This window comes from Aspergillus brasiliensis (genome assembly GCF_001889945.1).
Source record: "Aspergillus brasiliensis CBS 101740 unplaced genomic scaffold ASPBRscaffold_6, whole genome shotgun sequence".
NCBI classification, from domain to species: domain Eukaryota; kingdom Fungi; phylum Ascomycota; class Eurotiomycetes; order Eurotiales; family Aspergillaceae; genus Aspergillus; species Aspergillus brasiliensis.
In genome coordinates, this window is record NW_027137447.1 from 1 (window position 1) to 15231 (window position 15231).

Genomic DNA, 15231 nt, shown 5'->3' on the forward strand with positions numbered 1-15231 from the left:
AGTTTAAAACTATTGAAAAAAGATATAATAAGAATTATTATATATGTAAATATTAGTTAAAATTTTATTTAAAATTAATTACTAATTTCCTACAAGCAGGGGGGCCAGCAAGGTATAAAATAAAAGAATATCATATAATCTTGGGTAGATCATATAATAAGATTACACGACCTGCCTACCTTGCAGCGACCTGCTCAGGTCGGCTGCCTACCTCTAACAATCTCACACAGTCACTGTTGTTCTAGCTAAGTCTCTTATAAATTTACTGCCTGGTCCTTTAATCTAAAGCTAGAATCCTAAGCCTGGCAGCTTAGAACATGTATCATTCATAAACCCTAATAAAGATATTCTACTGCGGTTAGTTGATGTGGTTCTCACAAGCAGCTGTGGCTCTCGGTCTCGAACGCTGCAACGCATACCATACTAGCTATATTTGGAACCTTAATTTAGATTAGTATATTAGCTAGTGTTCTTTGCATACAATCAACCCTATTAAGTATCCTAACTCGCCCCTTAGTAAATAGCACAAGCAATAGGAATAGTAACGGCCTTGCTGCACTAGATCAAGTATACGATCTGCAAAAGTATACTTTCCACCGTGATTTTAATAAAATACCAAAACAATGGATCTAGTGTGAATCACGAGCCAGACGAAATACTGCCCCAGCAATCATCATCAATTTCCATTGCTTCATCACATCCATCAATAGGCCCTACTACTGTACCGCGGTCACCTGTAATGACGCCTGCGGTTGAGCTTTCCGTCGAGTTCCGACCTTGCCTTTGAGAATCATGTTGACTTTTCCTCGCGCGCTCCCGGGTAGCTATCAGCGCTTTTCGTACATTATCATCCTCTTTGGGTATTGATAATGATGTAGGCTCGGTGTAAAGGACCAGTTCATTGCATGGGCTTGTAGTATTTGCGACCAAAAACCTCGGGATAGTCGACATCCGGTCAGCAACACCGGGAATAATTTCAAGACAATTATCCTTTGGTTCGATATCCTCTAGTTCCCAATCCAGATCATGTATGTAAATGGTGTGCTTGGTATCGTCCAATAACATTATATCAGATTGGGCGGAAGCAGCAAGCTTCCTAACGTCAGTGTCATGTTCGGATGTTATGGTATCTTATCAAAGAAAAGAATTCGAATCAGATCCAATGACTCCCATACAAGCGTGACGTGGAATGCAGAGAATGGGATGATGGTACAGAAACATACTGATATGCAACCGGCCGAATCTTTTCGCCAGAGGCTGGTCACCCTCAGGGTCACTCTCTGCGGGGCGCTTTTTCCCGTGATTGATTTCCTCACCAGCATGTGCCATCAGCCACACAACCAGTGACCTTTTTTTTAATCTTCTTTCTTTGGTGGATGAGGGCAATAGGCCTGGTAATCAAATTATTAATTAATTATGATACTGCACATGACAAGTGGATATTCAGATTAAGTAAAACTGAATGTTGCAACCGACGAGTCGCTTGATGCGTATCCATAGGTTTATAAAAGAGGGGGAACTGGTTTTGACTCATCTATCATCACCTTTTAGGTCGCAACCCAGAACATTCTACCACCTTCACACTCCCCCACCCCCGAATATTTTACTTGCAAGAACCATCACGAGACCATTCAGTATGGCTTCAGATAATGATCAAAAGTTGGAATGGACCTCCAAACGTGTCCGTGATACGTTTCTTGATTATTTCAAGGAAAATGGCCACACTTTTGGTAAGTGATCTCTTTTTTTGTGACAGCAATACCTCGTGAACTGATTATAATACAAATTGGCAGTTGCCTCGTCTCCCGTTGTTCCCCATTCTGATCCAACGTTGTTATTCACCAATGCTGGAATGAACCAATTCAAATCAATTTTCTTGGGAACGGTGGATCCTCATTCTGATTTCGCAAACTTGAAAAGTGCAGTCAATTCTCAAAAAGTCAGTACCCCTCCTCCTATTATTAGCTAGTTCTAACATAATCCATAGTGCATTCGTGCCGGAGGAAAGCATAATGTAAGTACGATGCGCATGATGACTGCCAGATATAAAAAAGCCATGTTAGTTGAGGAAACCAGAGCCGCTGCTGATTCTTGCGAATGTAGGACCTCGACGACGTCGGCAAGGATAGCTATCATCATGTAAGAATATACCACCAAATTTGTGACCTTTCTGTCGCTAACACGCAAACGATCAATAGACTTTTTTTGAAATGCTCGGCAATTGGAGTTTTGGGGACTATTTCAAAAAGGAAGCGATTCGTTATTCCTGGGAACTGTTAACCAAGATCTACGGTTTAGATCCCAAACGTCTCTACGTTACCTATTTTGAAGGTAACAAAGAAGGTGGACTAGAGCCAGATCTAGAGGCCAAAGATCTGTGGAAAGCCGTTGGCGTTCCGGAGGATCACATTCTTCCAGGCAATATGAAGGACAATTTCTGGGAGATGGGTGATCAAGGTCCATGTGGCCCTTGCAGCGAGATTCACTATGACCGAATCGGCGGACGTAATGCAGCTCATTTGGTCAACCAAGACGACCCTAATGTTCTGGAGATCTGGAACAATGTCTTCATCCAATACAACCGTGAATCAGATCGGTCCCTGCGGCCGTTGCCCAACAAGCATGTCGACACCGGAATGGGATTTGAGAGGTTGGTGTCTATCTTGCAAAATAAGTCGTCAAACTACGATACAGATGTGTTCACTCCCATATTTCAGACCATCCGAGATGTCACTGGAGCTAGGGAATACCGTGGATGCTTCGGTAATGATGACCCCGACGGCATTGATACTGCCTATCGTGTTATAGCCGATCACGTCCGGACCTTGATGTTTGCGATCTCAGATGGTGCGGTCCCAAATAATGATGGCCGCGGCTATGTCATCCGTCGTGTCCTCCGTAGGGGTGCTCGATATGCCAGAAAGTATTTCGGTGTCGAGATCGGCAGCTTCTTTTCAAAGATTGTTCCAACAGTCGTTGATCAACTCGGCGATATGTTTCCGGAACTCAGAAGAAAACAACCCGACGTCATGGAGATTTTAGATGAAGAAGAAATGTCATTTGCTAAGACTTTGGATCGCGGCGAGCGGCAATTTGAACATTATGCCCAGCAGGCTAAGGCAAAGGGGGCTGATAAATTGCACGGCGCCGATGTTTGGAGGCTCTATGATACGTTTGGATTCCCGGTCGACCTTACTCGTATAATGGCAGAAGAACGGGGGTTACAGATTGATGACAGAGAGTTCGAGGAAGCGCGTTCGCGAGCAAAAGAAGCAAGCAAAGGCCAGAAGAAAACTTCCGCTGAGACTGTTAAGTTGGATGTTCATGATCTGGGGAAGCTCGAAGCCATGAATGACGTCCCCAAGACTGATGATAGTGCCAAATTTGGAAAGGGTAACATTACCGCCCAAGTGAAGGCCATCTATCAGGGCAAGGTTTTCCACTCGTCCACAGATGAGGTTCCTGACGGCGAGCAACTAGGAATTATCCTTGACCGGACAAACTTCTACGCTGAACAGGGCGGACAAGAGAATGACACGGGTAAAATCGTTATCGATGGACAAGCTGAATTGGAAGTAGGTGATGTTCAGCTTTATGCTGGATACGTTCTGCATACCGGTTTTATGAAATATGGCTCTTTCTCAGTAGGTGACACTGTCATCTGCGAATATGATGAGCTGCGTCGTTGGCCGATCAGAAACAACCATACTGGAACGCATATCCTCAACTTTGCGCTCAGAACAGTTCTAGGAGACGGTGTGGAGCAAAAGGGCTCCCTCGTTGCAGCTGAGAAGCTGAGATTCGACTTCTCACACAAGTCTGCTATCTCGGATAAGGATTTGGCTCGAATTGAAGAGATCTCGACTGAGTATATTCGACAAAATTGTACTGTTTACTCTCAAGAACTTCCTCTTGCGACAGCTCGGGAAATTTCTGGCGTCCGTGCTGTATTCGGAGAGACTTATCCTGACCCGGTCCGCGTTGTCTCCGTTGGTGTGGAGCTTGGTGAGATACTCCAGAACGTGAAGGATCCGCGGTGGAAAGAGGTCAGCATTGAGTTTTGTGGGGGTACCCATGTGCAGAAGACAGGGGACATCAAGGACCTCATTATTCTAGAAGAGGGTGGCATCGCCAAGGGCATCCGCAGAATCATCGCCGTTACTGGAGAAGATGCACATGAAGTGCAGCGTTTGGCAGCAGAATTTCAAAAACGGCTCGATTTTCTAGAGGCAATGCCCCTGACTTCAGAAAAAGAGAAGGAAGCGAAGCAGATCCAGGCCGAGCTCAATCAGCTTTCAATTTCTGCTGTACAAAAATCTGCCTTCCGCGAACGTTTCGCACGTATCAACAAGGAGGTTATCGATGGGCAAAAGGCTCTACAAAAGCTCGAATCAAAAGTCGCGCTCGAGACCATAACCAATTACTTCCAAAACCCGGAAAATCAAGACAAGGGCTGGCTTGTCGCCAAGCTCCCCATCTCTGCGAATTCCAAAGCGATCAGTGAATCTCTGAATTATGTGAAGTCAAAGTTGCCTGATAAATCGGTATACGTTTTGGCTGCAAGCACTGATCAAGGCCGTGTTGCCCATGGCTGTTACGTGTCCAAGGTAAGTCGTTATGGTTTCCTTTACTTCGACCATTTAGCATTGAAACTAATGAACTCAACCCTTTGTACAGTCATCAAGCGAGGCTGGTGCCACCGCTAGCGAATGGGCAGCTATCGTTTCTGGTGCAGTCGGGGGAAAGGCGGGAGGTAAAGGAGCTACTTCAGTTGGCAACGGAGTTAATCCTGACAGAGTTGACGAAGCTGTCAGCTTAGCTTCTGATTACCTTGGCAAGTTGAAGTTATAGGTTGCTGGCTATGCTGTAGCCAGTGCTTACTAGGGTTAACAGAATTCAAGTGATCGACAGGGAATTCTCCGAAGTAACAGCTAACTCCTGGATTAATTGCTGGTCGTTTTTTGTTTTGTATAACATACATGGAAAATACCATGCCACTGGAACCTCAATGCTAGATCATCCTAAAATAACTGTGTTACATCTCCCCACATTGCACAATCAGAACATCTTGGTTGGGCTTATCTCGCGTCGTCCTAGTATTCTCAATCATCCGTACGACGTCCATTCCTTCCAATACCTTCCCGAAAACAACATGCTTGCCGTTTAGAAATGGGGTTGCAGTTGTTGTTATGAAAAACTGACACCCATTTGTGTTCGGACCGGAATTCTAGATGTATTAGTGACTGTATAGTTAACGGACGTCTTGTAGCCCAGGACTTACCGCCATACTAAGCAAACCAGCATGGTCATGCTTCAAGAGGAAGTTTTCATCCGAGAACCTTGGAGTGTTGTAAATGGTACAAGATCCCGTCCCATCTCCATTGATGAAGTCGCCGCCTTGAATCATGAAATCTTTGATCTGTTTCGACACCGGGGGATTAGCATCTTTTTCAGCCAAACTTATCATGTTTTCTGATAGACATACTACCCGATGGAATTTGCTGTTTTTGTATCCTTGCGGTCGTCCCTGTGCATTTTTACTTTCACCCGTACAGAACTGGCGAAAATTCTCTGCCGTCCGGGGCGTGATATCGGCGAATAGTTCCATCTTTATACGACCTAGAGGCTCGCCTGTCATAAGGATGACTCAGTCACAATCCCTCCAGGTAACTATAAGGATCTTGCGCATCTTTAACACTGCCCGAACAGGTAGGAGCACAATGCCCGCGAATCGACATATTGTGGAAACATTTGGACTCATTTATATGGACGTGATTTTGTCGTTTGCCTGAGCCAGGAGATCGGGGGCGCAAAAGACTATGTATCATGTGATGTACATACCTCCTAAGGCTATATCGAAGAAAACCACGGGGTTTATGTCGATGTGCGAAGTTGAAGTTGTGCTGTCCATTCTGGTTCACCTATCCGATTCCTCTCTATGTCGCTGTGATATTGTGCTTGCAATATCGACCTTGGCGGGGCGACTGGGTTCGTGCTATAGCTACGAACAGCTGAATACTGATGGTCATGACGATGTTTCCCGAATTGGATGTTTCTGTTCGATTTTACTAGTACCCGTCCGTCCCCGCAGTGGGTTCCGTAACGATGGATCGATCGCCTGCCCCGTGACTCGGACGTCCAAGCCTTAGGTGTCGCTATTTGGCGACCACGACGTTGGAGTATTTGTTCTCACTTCACCCACTCCCACTTTGAATTTGGTGAGCATCCAACAGCAGATTAGGCTCAATTTTAATAGCTTGGGATTTCTTGCTATATCGCTGTCAGTGATGACCTTCCCGGGGCGTCCTTTAACGTGAGCCTGGGAGTTGGTGCCCTCATCTAGATGAATCGAACGGGATTGTCGACCAACCTTGCAGCGACAATCTATTATTTAGAAGAGTCTTTCTTCTCTCGTTAATTCGATACATTGAAACTAGGACTCAGCTATACGCGCAAAAGTTCCCACACTTTTCCTTTCGTCGGCATAGTTTGTTCAAGTGAACATTGTCCATCCCTCCCCCATCGCCTTCTTCCGTCGACATGTCCTCAACGACCACAGGCTCCTCTTCCAGTGCCACTAGTACAGATCGTAATGGGAACGATAACAGTTCAAGCCCTACTAGCTCGCCTCTGCTATTCTTCGTCGCCCTCGGGTTCGGTGTTGTTTTCACCAATCTATGGTACGTCCAAGTTGGTATCACTATGCCTTTGCTGTGCATCTATGCTCATCTGACCGTCGTGTTTCAGGATTATCGTGGGAGTGAAATATTGCTTTCGATACAATCAACGCAATCGCCAGCTACGCAGTGAAGAGACAGGCGAGCCTATAGATCTGGTCGCCATGCCAAGAACGCACCGAAGACGCCGAGAAAAGAAGCTGATGACTATGGACGACGTTAACGAGAGATTCCCACTGACAAAGTATAAGACATGGAGGTCCTCCCGCGAGAATGAAGGTCTCTCCACTGCAGGCGGGATTTCGGCACCGAAAAGCCAGTCGCAAAGCCTCAAGGATGAGAACTACGTGTTGTCCGCTTCCCTTGGCGCACCTTCATCCATGGTGGCGTCGCCACCTAAAAGCCATCAGCGGGTTGATTCAAACAATTCGCAGACCTCTGCACCACTAGAACACCTGGAAACAACGCTCCCGCAAACTGAAGAGAAGAGCCAGGGATATTCCGAGCCAAGCCCCGCAAACATTGGAGTAAACGACAACGACAATTTATCAGCCCCGGAGCAGCCCCGTAACCACGCGCTCAACCATGTCATCGTAGAGGATGTTGGAGACCTTGAAGACCATATCCGCACTGCTGTACCTGCCGATTTCCTGGCAAATCCGGGTGACACTTGTGCTATCTGTCTCGATACGATCGAGGACGAAGATGATATACGGGGGCTTACATGTGGACATGCTTTTCATGCCTCCTGTGTTGACCCTTGGTTGACAAGTCGACGGGCTTGCTGTCCCCTATGTAAGGCAGATTACTACATCCCGAAACCTCGCGCAGAGACTTCTGAAACGGCCCCTATCTCAGAACGTCAAGGCCGACGTGGCATGACACGAGTGGCACCTCTTAACCCGCCGCAGGCTGTTTTCATAGGTGGAAGAGTGAACTTTCTGCGGTCTACGTCGGGGTTTCCGGAGCAGCATGTACAGCGACGCCCTTCGACCCACAGAGCGGGCTTCTCTCGATTGCGCCTTTGGCGAACGTCTCGTTCTAACCACCAGCCCTCATCTCCTGCACCTGATATTCCGCCTGGACAGCCAGATCAGAGGGCTCAAAGAGTAGGGATTTTTACTGCACCCCATTTTGCCCTGAACTTCGGGTTTCGAGCCAATCGTGCATCGAGGGGAGCTGGGAATAGGAACGCAGATATCCGACATTCAGATAACATTCGAACGCTTGGTGAACTTGAAGCCGGGCCTTCTATATGAACTGCTTCCTTTTGTTCATTCGTGGAAGATGTCCTAACCTATATATTTGACTCTTATGTCTTCTCTGCCTCTCGACATCTGGAATGCCGGTTGGGCAGACTTGTGATTATCCCTGGGCAGGGCACACCGCACACGCCTGCGGCTTTGTACAGTACATGATGCACCCACCCTCATAGTCTTAAGTGTCCCTGCTTGGCTGAGTCCTATCTGTTGTTTCCTCTTGCTGTGATTGATCAATTGTTGTCGACATTCTGAAAGGATCCTGGCGTTTGTGGAGACTGCTTGAATCTAGGTCTGATATTTTGGTAGTGGAACGGAAACATCTAGCTTTTAGCGGGCAGTGCATGGATGGGCATAATGCGCATTGATGATTTGCAAGGACTGGGTTCCCTCCTTTCCACATGAACCAATAAGTCTTGTCCACATGTTGATTTGGCAGAACGGACTCGTAATGGTATGGCTACATTGTACTAGCCATGATCTAATCACTTGAATTCATCTCCAGTGCTACTTTCCGAGTTACACGGTAGGTTAGTAATTGGATGTTGTAGACCATGTTAACAGGTAAATAGCTAAATGAGTAAGTATTGTGCGACAATGGCTGTCAATGACATTCAAACCATGCCATATTTCTGATCCTCGTTCTTTCGTTCTTGCTGACCCTACATCCGCGATATTTATCCGTTAACATGAAATAACATCATGATGGCGGCACCAATAGTCACCATAAAGTTAACACTGACTGTGAGAACAACAAGCAATGAGAAACTAACGTCTCTTTTTGGCATGCAGTCCTCCCCAGTGCATAATATGTTTGGCATCGCCATTCGTTTGACTGTGGTGTCTATATAGCGGTCAGTGGCAGCCCCTAGACCATTCATGTCCGGGGCAAAGATTCGTTGCGTCATTACATGGTATACCTGAAGAATAGTAAATCGGGGATAGGGGCAGAGAAAGCACTGTAGGTATATGGGACGTCAACACTGTCATCGGCCTAAGCCAAGTTGACTCGGAGCTTTCTGTCAGATCAGTTGAACGCAAACATTCCATTACACCCCACTGGCGTGGGTAGGAGAGTAACTGTAATTTCTTACCGTCCCGTGCAAGTTCATTGAGCTTCGTAAACAATAAGTCTTGGTGAGATCAAGTGATTCGCGACTGTTTTGTCAGTTGATAAATGCAATCAGACTGGACACCTAGCACTAATGGAGAACTAGCCCCGAGCCAGGATTACACATACACCGTGTAGTTATCGTTTCCAAACACAACATGATAGACTCATGAAGTGGTTCGAGTCAAGGATCATCTTCATTGTGGGTAATACAGTGCTTGACCCCTGGTCTGCCGAATATGAAGGCGCTGCTACAAATGAGGAGCTTCCAGTAAAGAAACGAGAAGAGACAGTGGACGAGTATGTAGAAGAATACAGTGAAGGCAACTCTTCGTGAAGTTCAAGTTGGATAACGTAGCGTGGGCTTACCTAGGACACATGCAACGGCTAGCATAATGATGAAACATTACAGTAAGGGCCCTGTTTGCCCCACGAGAGATCAAGAACACCTTTCTTGGCATTCTAGTGGCTAAAGATCCAAATCCTGATACAGTTATATATTTTAAATGGAGCCATTTAACCAAGAAGGTGTAGAAAGAGCTGGTTCCTCTGGAATTCAGGTACTAGGATCAAAATAGAGTATACCTACCATAGTAGAGTGAGAGAAATTTAGTCTCTAATGAGAATCTAAGTATATCCTGAATAGAGAATCAGATCTAAAACTAGCTCTGGAATCAACCCCTGTATGAGAAATTATAAAGAGTGACTATATGTCAAATTGAATAGATAATTATTTGGATACAGAAACATCCCATTTAAGATACAAACCTGAATCAAACTGCAGAAATTCGCCTGTTTATAGGCTTTGGAGCTTTATATAAAATCTATCTATCTATCTGGGATTCTATAGAGGTGGAAAGGGTACCAGGTAAAGTACATCATCTACATAGCTGCTAGACGCATCTTAAGCGGCTGTGTTAGACTAATGAAGACAGCACTACTGCTACTACAGCGTACTACGGGTAGCTTCCGAGATAATCAGATCCCTGCTCTACTCGTCATCTGCAGTGAACGCAACCAACAGTGGTGTTGTTGGGGCGACGTCCGTTAAGCTCGAGGGTGCCCTGTCTGATAACCTCTATATCCACACGCAGCAGTGGATAGCAACAGTGGATAGCGTTTCGTTTGCTACTCGGACCATCGCTGAAGCATACTGCCTGGGAACAAAGACAGAAAGGTTTTAATGCACGCGTACCTACTGCCACCGCAATCGACACAGCCCAAAGAGCCCCATGCTGAACTGCATCATATTCAATCACAAGGTTACTTTACTAAATCATACAGTTAAGTTACTAAGTGGAAATGGCTAATGTCGTATAGGCCAAATAAGAGATGAGAGTAAGAATTTGGGGAAGCACCTTGATAAGGTTGGCTTGGCTCACGTGCTACCGGCGGCCAGGCACGGAATAACACTTTTTGGTCCTTATGCTATGGTAGTGGTAAGATTCCAACAATTCACTAAATACTGCGGTCGTTATCGTCTCTCTCTGGTCTCTGACTTGAACCTTGCTAGGCGTAGGTTTTACACTGCTCATCTAGCCTAATTAGTTGCAAGTTATACCCGAAAACTAGGCGATAAGCCTACGTTGACCTTCAGCACGTTTGATGATTTGAGATGTTTATCCAATAACCGAAACGGGCTGCCGATTTCTCTCAATGTATCATGTTAGACGATTACTTCGAAACCCCCAGGTAACATTGCGGATAAGCCAGCCATTACCTCGGGATTCAAGTTCGGTCACTATTCGTCATCTACAGATCAAACGCCCGTGGGCCAGGTATGCTGTCCAGCTCATATTCTGAAGGTGTCATGGTATTACTCCGTTTACTCACAAGTGCTTCAGGAGATTCCTAGCAACCTTTTTATTGTGCGGAACCACGCTTCATTTCTTGACTTCCTTCGCCATCTTGCGGTTCGATGAGTCGCTTTATGATACTGATCGGTCGTCGGAGAGTTTGCCAGAGCCTGATGCCTCATCCACACCCGGGAAGTGTGACAGGAACGAATACGTTGATCAGGCCGTTACTATACGACCCCGCTTCCTTCCCCTGGGTTGGCCTCGATTATACGAAGGGGATTTTTATACAGCGACGGACCCTGAGTGGCAAGCGTTCAGGAAATTAGCCCTCGACAAGAACAAAGTCTCGGGTTTGAAAGGTATTTGCGAGCCGATGGCCACTAAGTTACTTTTGAATTAACCAGCCATAAACACATAGATGAGCTAATCTCCACTGTTTTGGATGTCTCATCCCAATCAAGACTACTTCCTTATATGCTTGGGGGGCCACTGTCTGTCGCGGGAGCTTGGCTAGAACACCAATTTCCGTACCGTGCACCCCCTGTCTACCATCAATTCGGGTATGTATGCCTTAATCCAGTATAACATCTTTCGCTCATTGGTACAGACTAGAACTATCACCGAATGGCCTCGCCTGGGGTTCGAAGCCAATGCCCGCAGAAGACGGCGACTGCCTGCACAGATGTATGAGGCCTTTATGTGTGGCACACGCAATCAAGGATGCCTTTTTGATGCTGTGGAGCAGGCAAATCTCCCGACTTAGTCCAAGATTGATGGACGAGCAGATGTCCGGGTCTTTGATTCCTGTAGATGCCAGTTTATTGCCATCAATCTTGCAAGGGTTGGATGGACTCGACGACGTTCCTCGGTCTGTGTCACAGCCGCCTGCGCAGAACTACCAAGACGGCAGCCCATCAACCAAAGACTGCTCCCATCCACACACTTCATTGTGCATTTCTACGTTGCAGAAATTACCGCTGCCAAACCTCGGGCCTGGTTCTGATCTACGTATGGCACTGCTGGCTTTCAAGTGGCGATTAAATTACTGCTGGGCTCACAATGTGCACACATCTCATCGCGGTGTCATGTACTTCTCCGGTCCTGTTGGTATACGAGGTCCCAAAGGGCTATGCAGGGTGGAGGTGAAGGGAGAGTATGATGTTATGAGGTCTCAATGGACTGCTGTCTCCATGGATATCAGAGACCTTAACTTGTTCAGTCAAAGAGCACTTGGTCCTCGTTAGCAAACCTTATGTCCATTGGCTGTAACTTCAAGGAGTTATGTAGACCTCCGATTCCAAAGCGTACCCACCAACCTCAATGCCGTGTTATCCTTCTATTGCCTCGAAGCATTGTGGAATATCACCGAGGATCATGGGTTAGTGCGTCTGTCAGACGATTCCTTACGGACCAGTTTCGCTTTAGGACATCCTTTGCGTGAAATACACCTAGAGCGTTCAGCTTATGATACTGAGTTGCCGGACGTTCTCATCAAATGAACAGTACAGTTCCTTGATAATATATACGGGTGGGTATCTTCTAGTTTGCGAACGTTCGTGCCGGCAGCCAAACTACGACCACCACTTCAAAATCCGCATAACCATGAGAGGCGACTCGTGCTACACGTCATTTGACAAACCGGTTGTAGATAAATCTTGATAGTCGTGTACTCAAGAAATAAAACATTAATTTTAAAGCTATGTTCGGGACCTCAATACTATCATAATTGGCAACTCAACATCAAAGGGTTATAATGTAATGACTCGACCAACAGTAGTTATAGTAACTACTTAGTTAACTATTAGTTAACAACTAGTTACCTCGGAGTCGGCTGATGTGTAATCACCCCTCCCGCCGATAAGCCCCAGCAATGAGGTGGGACATGCGCTTTCAGCCCATTCCGTAGCATGCTCCAAGGACAAGGACTGACCATTTACGCGGTATAATAATTATGGCTCTCCATCCCAAATTCCTGGGTCAGAAGTTGTTGGCGGCCAATTTTCAGCAACAACCGCATACACTCGAACTCTGTATGTTCATTTAAATACTGAGATATTCTTATGCACCCCAGTGACTAACATATTTGTGATCGAAGACCTCGACTATGTCTGCCCTGTTAGTCTACTGATACAGCACCCTGCCCAGGAAGGGCTTACTAAATCCTCTACTTCCAGTTCTCTGCAAAGCTATTCAACACATTCTACACATCAGTGAGACCGATTATCTTACAAAAATATCCATCAAGACTTCAGGTTGTCTTTCGTCAGCACATTCAACCTTGGCATCCATCATCCACTCTGACACATGAAGCTGGTGCGGCGGTGTTGAGATTAGCTCCAGACAAGTTCTGGGAATTTAGCGCTGCACTGTTCAATCACCAAGAAGAATTCTTCGATGTCAGTGTTGTTAACGAGACACGTAACAAGACATATCAGAGACTTGCAGAAATAGCGGCGACGGTTGGTGTTGACCAACACGAGATGCTCGAATTATTGATCATCAGCGAAGTCACTGATAATGGACGGTTGAATACCGGTAACAAGGTGACGAATGATATCAAATTGATGGTCAAGGTGCGCCATTGAAATATTGTTACTGCGCTCAACATTGAATCCTAACTAGATATAACAGTCAGGTCGAGTAATCGGCGTCCACGTGTCTCCGACCGTATATTTCAATGTAAGCCGTCTCATTATTATCCGAGCGATCTGGTGCACTGATCCCACTGGTTAGGGCGTCGAAGAACCAAATATCAGCAGCAGCTTCACAGCCACACAATGGGAGCAATGGCTGGCCATGAATGTAGCGTAAAGGATTGTGCTCTAAGAGAGATAACAGGACGTATTCAAGTGCAGATGATAATTGTGGGCATTCTCTGGTAGCAAGGAGCATATCTCAATCTGAAACCCGAAACTTCCAGAATGAGGTATCTGGATGCAATCTATTCAAACGGGCCTCCTTACATGCATAGCTCCACTGTCAGTGACTCTTGGTTTTAAATCTGGTTGTATCAATGTTTCAGAGGCGACGGGGGCAAGGCTGGCCTCGACAGTATTCCAGCTGACGAGTTACTGTGATACTGGCGGCTGGTAGTTCAAGGGGCGCCTGTATGCATTGGTTAGCCGTGGAAAGCGATGGCAGGATCTCTATACTTACTTAAATAAAAGGATATGTGGTTCTGGCTCGTGCACTTCGTAGTGTTCCCAACCCAAGCTCTGATTATTGAATTAGACCTCCTACATTTATAAGTTTCATCGACCTCTTCTTACGTACTTGTGTGATACCCAGAGCTCGCCATTCATCCTCCCACAGTAGCTTTAGCGTTCCCTTTGAACTGTCAAAATAGTCTGGAGGGATTTTCTTGAGCATGTTTTTGGGAAGCTGGACATGGCGGTATTCGAACTGGTCATCTGAGTATCTGTGTCTGTTGTAAGGCCAAGGCACACCGAGAAATGTTGCTTGTACGCGGCATACCTAGCTGAATAATGAATAGAATCAATGAATTCCTCTAGCCTCTCCCGTTCAGATTCTAGCAAAGGGCGGGGCTTTTTATTCCTTCTGCTCAGATCGATGTCCATCTGGAGAAGCGGGGGTAGCGGGGCAGACACTATCGGGATCACTGTAGTCTAACTGTTGTTAGAGAGGTTTATCGAATTATATATTGTTGCGACGTCTGATGAAGATGCCCAGCTCGTTCTTGAGAAAAGGCCGTAGCAAATACTCACAAGTAAATAGTCTTTTGGTAGCAGAGTGAAGCAAGTGGGTGACAGGACTTCGAGTCTCAAAGAGATACAAATAGCGTTGTGATGATGATTTTTCGGAAGATGTCTCTTATTACTGGCCTCTAGAGCGTATGACAAGCGAGGTGTAGATTGCAGCTGTCTTGGCTTGAGGGCGTAGAAAGAACCTCCATTGAGATGCCCAAGCAGTGACTCTTCGACTGTTTAGGATACCAGTGGAGTAGCTACCCGCTTTAGTGCCTAAGGTATCAATTCTCGATACCTGGATGCCATCAAGTCAGGACTAGATCGCTGTAGACTGGATTTTATTATGGTCAGGCCGACCATGTACAAGTCGCGGTCAGAAGGGACTTGCCTCTCATACCAGCCAGTGATTGTGGCGAGCACAACGGGTCCATTGGCTACCTATCCATCACTTCCCAACATATTCTTATGAATGATCGTTTACTAGCTTACAGTCTGGCTCTAAATCCACAGTGTCATACCGACTTCAAATGATTATATATGGTGGGTGCTTGAAAGAGATTAGTTAGAAGAACTTGCATACGAGATAGAGGAAAAGAACCCCAAATCCCTAATGAAGAGCGTAGTTATACTTTTCAACTGCTACCAAGTGTCTGTAGGCTCTGCGACTGCTGAGAGGAC

General features: G+C 46.1%; 8 protein-coding genes across 8 annotated transcripts; 4 read left to right on the forward strand and 4 right to left on the reverse strand.

Moving 5' to 3' along the window:
* Positions 1-344: 344 nt before the first annotated feature.
* ASPBRDRAFT_42841 (uncharacterized protein) lies at positions 345-1092 on the reverse strand. The gene has a single exon (XM_067624879.1). The coding sequence runs from the start codon at positions 1063-1065 to the stop codon at positions 640-642; it is 426 nt and encodes a 141-aa protein (XP_067478753.1). The 5' UTR covers positions 1066-1092; the 3' UTR covers positions 345-639.
* A 370-nt stretch (positions 1093-1462) lies between these two features.
* ASPBRDRAFT_54822 (alanine--tRNA ligase) lies at positions 1463-4851 on the forward strand (the record flags this gene model as incomplete). The annotated part of the gene is made up of 6 exons (XM_067627298.1): positions 1463-1730; positions 1794-1939; positions 1988-2014; positions 2104-2139; positions 2199-4607; positions 4678-4851. 6 exons carry the CDS (start codon positions 1463-1465, stop codon positions 4849-4851), a joined length of 3060 nt encoding a protein of 1019 aa, XP_067478754.1.
* A 184-nt stretch (positions 4852-5035) lies between these two features.
* Positions 5036-5911, reverse strand: cyp3 (putative peptidyl-prolyl cis-trans isomerase; the record flags this gene model as incomplete). The annotated part of the gene is made up of 4 exons (XM_067617842.1): positions 5036-5227; positions 5282-5419; positions 5486-5631; positions 5842-5911. The coding sequence occupies 4 exons, from the start codon at positions 5909-5911 to the stop codon at positions 5036-5038; spliced, it is 546 nt and encodes a 181-aa protein (XP_067478755.1).
* Positions 5912-6057: 146 nt separating this feature from the next.
* ASPBRDRAFT_565752 (uncharacterized protein) lies at positions 6058-8025 on the forward strand. Its single transcript, XM_067627591.1, has 3 exons — positions 6058-6218; positions 6438-6680; positions 6748-8025. The coding sequence occupies exons 2-3, from the start codon at positions 6541-6543 to the stop codon at positions 7934-7936; spliced, it is 1329 nt and encodes a 442-aa protein (XP_067478756.1). The 5' UTR covers positions 6058-6218; positions 6438-6540; the 3' UTR covers positions 7937-8025.
* A 410-nt stretch (positions 8026-8435) lies between these two features.
* ASPBRDRAFT_42845 (uncharacterized protein) lies at positions 8436-9094 on the reverse strand. Its single transcript, XM_067624880.1, has one exon. It carries the CDS (start codon positions 8842-8844, stop codon positions 8614-8616), a length of 231 nt encoding a protein of 76 aa, XP_067478757.1. The 5' UTR covers positions 8845-9094; the 3' UTR covers positions 8436-8613.
* Positions 9095-10703: 1609 nt separating this feature from the next.
* ASPBRDRAFT_54825 (uncharacterized protein) lies at positions 10704-12090 on the forward strand (the record flags this gene model as incomplete). The annotated part of the gene is made up of 4 exons (XM_067627299.1): positions 10704-10825; positions 10892-11205; positions 11265-11406; positions 11454-12090. The coding sequence occupies 4 exons, from the start codon at positions 10704-10706 to the stop codon at positions 12088-12090; spliced, it is 1215 nt and encodes a 404-aa protein (XP_067478758.1).
* Positions 12091-12720: 630 nt separating this feature from the next.
* Positions 12721-13665, forward strand: ASPBRDRAFT_206877 (DsbA family protein). Its single transcript, XM_067621783.1, has 5 exons — positions 12721-12876; positions 12942-12961; positions 13021-13419; positions 13478-13525; positions 13580-13665. Exons 1-5 carry the CDS (start codon positions 12798-12800, stop codon positions 13655-13657), a joined length of 624 nt encoding a protein of 207 aa, XP_067478759.1. The 5' UTR covers positions 12721-12797; the 3' UTR covers positions 13658-13665.
* Positions 13666-13914: 249 nt separating this feature from the next.
* ASPBRDRAFT_124846 (cyclin-dependent protein kinase regulatory subunit CKS1) lies at positions 13915-14424 on the reverse strand (the record flags this gene model as incomplete). The annotated part of the gene is made up of 4 exons (XM_067617735.1): positions 13915-13951; positions 14003-14061; positions 14120-14264; positions 14321-14424. The coding sequence occupies 4 exons, from the start codon at positions 14422-14424 to the stop codon at positions 13915-13917; spliced, it is 345 nt and encodes a 114-aa protein (XP_067478760.1).
* Between the last annotated feature and the right edge of the window lie 807 nt (positions 14425-15231).